Source organism: Halyomorpha halys, unplaced genomic scaffold (genome assembly GCF_000696795.3).
Source record: "Halyomorpha halys isolate HHAL.00 unplaced genomic scaffold, Hhal_1.1 Scaffold719.1, whole genome shotgun sequence".
Lineage (NCBI taxonomy): Eukaryota > Metazoa > Arthropoda > Insecta > Hemiptera > Pentatomidae > Halyomorpha > Halyomorpha halys.
Genome location: NW_027114303.1, coordinates 166875 through 172294, shown reverse-complemented (window position 1 = coordinate 172294; position 5420 = coordinate 166875). Strand labels below are relative to the sequence as shown.

Below are 5420 nucleotides of genomic sequence, written 5' to 3'. Positions count from 1 at the left end.
CATTCATAGTCACAGCAGTAGATCAGTTTACCAAAAAGAACAAACAAATAGATACATTTTACGGGAATAAAACTAACACATACATTAAAAGGAAAAATATAATTTAAAAAACCGGTTACAGGAAACACTTGAATGGATAAATAAGTTTAAAAAGAAAAACACCCAAAAAAAAAAAATAGTATTAATAAAATAAAATAAGTAAAAGCATAAAACTTGAGTTGCTTTATTTTCTCTGTGTAACCGGACCATAATGGTTTCTTCTGTGAACCTAGACTTTAAAAATCGGATTCACGTCTGCAAAAACCATAATCCTACACCACACTTTTTGCAAATCAGATTCCAATGAAACCTCAACTATATTTGTACAGACTTAAAAACTATTAAATGCATCCTTTGCTCTAGAAGTTATATATGTTTAATCCTGGAGGGAGCTGTGAATAATGTATGCAAGTTATATGTTATAGTAAACAAAAATATTTCGTTATTGGTTCGCCCGTAAGGCTTCTTATGATAGATTTATTAATGCCCCACGATAGATATTACAGTAATTTCATTTATTTTACGATGGTCCAATTAAAATTTAGTTACTTTGACGAGTTTTTGATTGTTCGCTTCCCATCCAATCCGTGCCTAGCTTGAAGTGACTTTTCTGTACAGAATGGGACAATGGTTTCTATGAACTTATGGTCTTGAGGTCTAAATATTACCTCTAATAATATCACCATATAAACATCGAACTAACTCAAATCTAGGCAAGGTTAGCAATGCTATATCCAATCCTAAACAGAAATTCCAAACTAAAACCAGAAACTGCTGATGTACAGCTGTGAAGTCTGGGGAGCGGCATCCTTTACGAAAAAGAAAAAAATTACTATCTTTTCAAAATAAAGTCCTAAGAATCGCAGTTAATGCTCCTTGGTTCATAAGAAATAGCCAATTGCATCGGGAATTACAAATGAAGTCAATAGAGGATTATATCAAAAAACGGTTCATGAAGTTCCACTCCCAGTTGCCGACAGTTAAAGGAGCAGTGACCTACAACCTGGGAAACCCAACCTCAACCCGAAGACTGAAGCCCAGGCTGCTGCAGGATATTCTGTTATAAATTCTATATTTATTTATTCATTATACACACTACGTCTATTTTACTTATTATTATTATTTATTTTTATTTAACAAATTAACTTGTTTCTTTTTACCATTAGAAGGCAATTGTTTGTTTTGTTAAGTCTAAAAATATCATTATTTTTTGTTATTAATTTTACTTTTCTCATTTATTAAGAATCATTATTCTTATCTATTTATTTTATCTTTTTTCTTATAATTATAACATTGTATATACTTAGGGGTGTCTTTTTGTACGAGACTATACCCCCATAATCAACTGTTCAAAAAAAAAAAAATATAATGTAACGGTTATATCAACCCACCAGTTCGATCTTGTATAAAATAAATAAATAAAATATTGCGTATTAATTATAGGACATCCGATGTCTTCTATACAACTTAGCTTCGTAATTTATCTGTATATGTAAAGGTGGATTTTTGAAGTATGCATTAGTGTTCGTAATTGTTCAACAGTGTTCTCCACGGCTTCTGCCGATCGTCTAGTTTATTAAGTGACTATTTTTACTAGTTATTATTTTAAAATATAAAACTTTACATTTTATAAACCCTAGTAATAATTACCAAAACTACACCGATGATACACAAGACCAGAGCTGCTTTCATGTTGACTACTGACACATGGAACAGCTTCATGGCGTTATATACGATCCCAACACAAAAGGATGTTACTCCATAATTCACTTCTACTTTGTTTAATTTCCTCTATACCGGAATAAGGCAGTTATCTCGCTGCGTAACATTATTTATTCGAATTATTTTATAAATAAAGAAGAACCACCTTGCTTCAATTCGGTAGTGGCTGATTGTTGTTACTTCATCAATAATATGCAACATATATACATACACACACTTGAATTTCAAGTATACTGTCTTGTCTTCCGACGATTAAATAGTACATATACTGAGAACATTTTTTTCTCTCTTACTACTATTTCTGACAACCCTCTCACACAAAAAATCACTAAGAAGATACACCCAAAAATGTACCAAACACATATTATTTGACAAAACATGAAAACTTAATTGTACATTTTTAATTTTTATCTTTTCACAAAGTTGTACTAATTTTTCATATCTCCATCATTTACAATTTATGTTTAATTACTTTATTATTGTTTTTTCATTCTGTAGGATTTTCTTATTTTGTTACAGGTTTCTTAAGGTTTAGGTGTAGTTTTAAATTTTCCTACTTTTTAAAAACTATACATATTTAAAAAAAAATATATAAATAAATTCAAACTACATCAATGTATCATACAAAAGGTATTTACACCTTACAATGTAATGTATCAATTATATCCTTATAGCAAATCTTAAATCTGCGCCTAAATACACAAAAGAAATTTTAAATCACACTATGTCACATTTTTAATTCAGATTCACAATAAAATTATCGAAATATTCAGATTTACGTTCGGATGGACATAAATGATGGAAACCTTGATTGATTCAGACAGTGTTTATGACTGTGAACTTTTTAAAAGTTACTTTTAAACCTAAGTCCTTATGTCCTTCAAACATAATATATAGATATGCTATGTATAATAGTAAGGTAAAAACATGCTTCATCTTGTAGGAAGGATTTTTAATGTCATATTGAAAAAAATATAATCGATATTTTAAATAGTAAATGTTTGAAGAAGCAATTTTTTTGTATGAAATATGCTTTGAACTATAGACAATTTTTAATAAGAGAGTTCCATTATAAAATTGAATAAAACAATACGATTAAGGATAAACCGTTGAAAATCTCCTTGTCAGAGAGTGTCTAACTATGCCAACATTGTATATTTGCATATATTGTATATTTGCATGCCAACATTGTATATTTGCATATAATATTATATAGGATATATAAATAGAAATATTTGGAGTGTTTACTATCAAAACCAGCTAATTTCATTTTTATAAATTTTACAGGAGAAACGAAAAACTTCTCAATTTCAGGCTCTTTTTAAATATTTAACTATGTTAAAGTCTCCTCTTCCCGTTTTAAGCAAATATTTCAAAAGTGATATAGGTCTGTCCCTCTCTGGGGGTCTTAGTGGGGCGTTTCCGGCAGGGAAGGATTGCCTTTATTTTTAAATATGTATAAACCCGCAAAATCGGGATAGTTTTCGATTTTCTGCCTAATCTAATTAATACTCTCATAAGAAGCCGAATAAGATTGGTATAATGATGATTTTGTCTCAAAAGTAGGTTTTTTCTCGTAAAAAAATCCTGTTAAATGGTTTTAACATTACTCAATATTCCTCATGAGTTTTGTAGGTTTCAGATAGATTAAAAATAGTTTTTTTCCTACAAACAAGTTCAAAGTGAAGGCAAGAAATATGGTAAAATATAGGGTAAAGATATACATTTTAATTGTACAAAATCAAAAATTGATTCGAACCTGCACCGCCCGCAGACCTCAGAACGATAGACTTGCGCCTAATCCCTGAGCTACGGACGACTCGAGCCTGAGGTTTACAATTACCTAAAGTAATAAGGGAATTTTTTTAAGGAGGAAAACAAAATTATAGTAAGATGTGTAAAAAATGTTCCCAAATTTATTTAGATAATGTATTTTTAAACTATATATTTCTTGATTTAAAGTGTAAGAAAATCATTAATATTAAAACAAATTAAAAATAAAATAACGTGCCTACTTAAGTATATATTCGGATAAAGAACAGTCAAAATGAACAGAGACATAAAGATGCTTTCACTTGAGTTTTTTTGGGTTAATAGTCTTTTTTTTTTCCAATTTAGGGCAAAAATTAATTCCAATTACTACAATAATAATTAATTTCCAATAACTATTATCTCAAGTTAGGAAAATGAAATTACAACTACTAGTAATTCAAATTTGTAATTACTAATTAAAATAAAATTTAATTGTAATAATTGTTTTCTTGTGTTACTTCTATCAATTGGGATAGAAACATTCAGAAGACTTTGCCATGATTGGAGATTCTGTATATCACGTATTCAGTATAAATTCCTTCAAATAATTTATTAAAACTACTAGCTTTACTGTCAATTCACTCTATGAAGTAGGAAGAACCATCCAATCATATGTATTTTATTAAAATTTCCTGTATCAGAAAATCCGTTGTCTTTTTAATATGTGTTCAGTTCCACCAGGTAGCGAAATTGACATGAATGAATTATTATTAATTTCTATAAGTGAATCCGCTTTCAAGTACTAAATATATTAGTCTTGGATTTTTGTTTTGAGAAAGAAAAATATTTTATACAACTGAGAAATAGTATCGTTGAGATTCATGCACATTATTTCACGTGGTGATTCTTATGTAATAGATCCGGTAATTTTAATGAAAAAAAAAAACAAAGAAAGAAAGAATAGGCTAAAAAAAAAAATGTTATCCCTGATATACATCTACATTTATATATAAAGAATGTTTAGACACTTTGCTTAAGTTTATCGTTGAAGTTGGTTGATAGAACACAGAAGAGATGAGGGAAGTATTTGCTGGATGCATTTTGGTCGTGATATTGGTTAGTATTATGGTCATTTTAAAATTACTTTAGTAATTATGTCACTAAAATAGTTTTATTATAAATTATATTTTTTACAAACATAGAATCTTATTTTTTATATTTTGTATAAGAAGGGTGGTTTATAAGATGGAATCTGAATTTGATTCCATTTTATCCCAATTCATCTCTTATGATTAATGTTATTATAAAAAGTATAGAAGCTTTTTGATAACGAGTATTAAGTTTATTTCTTATACTTGTTCATTATCCTCTTTTCCTAAATGCTTCTTTATCCAAGTTAAATAAATTATTGTGGATATATATGGAAACGATGACCAGTACAGACAGTAATATTAAACACAAATACATGAAACTTAATTGTTTCGGAAGTTCTGGCTTAACTTTCAGGGCTAAAAATATAAACTTCTAATGTGGAAATATTAAAAGAATAATTAAAAATCAAACAATGCTCAATATATGAAAAATATTGACTGTATCTGTATACTACAATGAATAATGAAATAATACATAAATAATGAAAAAATGTTTACATAGAGCTCGGTTCGATTTTTAATTTTTTTTTTTTTCAATGTTTTGTTTATTGTTGTGGCCACGAAAAGAAATTCGAGTCTGAGTTTTTTTTTTTTTTAATTAAACTACAACTAAAATGTGCAGAATTAAATATCATCTATAAAACTTGAATAGTAATTTCGGTTTCTTAGCGGTACATCGTGGGGTTCGGATCTGTCTACCATGTTAAAACTTTATACTAGATTAGTCTGTTCCAAGCTAGATTATGGTTCTTTTGT

The 5420-nt window shown here is 28.5% G+C and overlaps 1 protein-coding gene and 1 long non-coding RNA gene across 2 annotated transcripts in view; one reads left to right on the top strand and one right to left on the bottom strand.

Moving 5' to 3' along the window:
- Positions 1-1800, bottom strand: part of LOC106685634 (vasodilator-stimulated phosphoprotein-like) — a 4105-nt gene extending 2305 nt beyond the window's left edge. Inside the window, exon 1 of the mRNA XM_067051501.1 lies at positions 1690-1800. Coding sequence (XP_066907602.1) covers positions 1690-1761 — 72 coding nt within the window. The 5' untranslated portion in view covers positions 1762-1800. The remainder of the gene's footprint in view (positions 1-1689) is intronic.
- A 2565-nt stretch (positions 1801-4365) lies between these two features.
- Positions 4366-5420, top strand: part of LOC136796786 (uncharacterized) — a 6967-nt gene continuing 5912 nt past the window's right edge. The window contains exon 1 of the long non-coding RNA XR_010844535.1: positions 4366-4629. This is a non-coding gene — a long non-coding RNA (uncharacterized lncRNA). The remainder of the gene's footprint in view (positions 4630-5420) is intronic.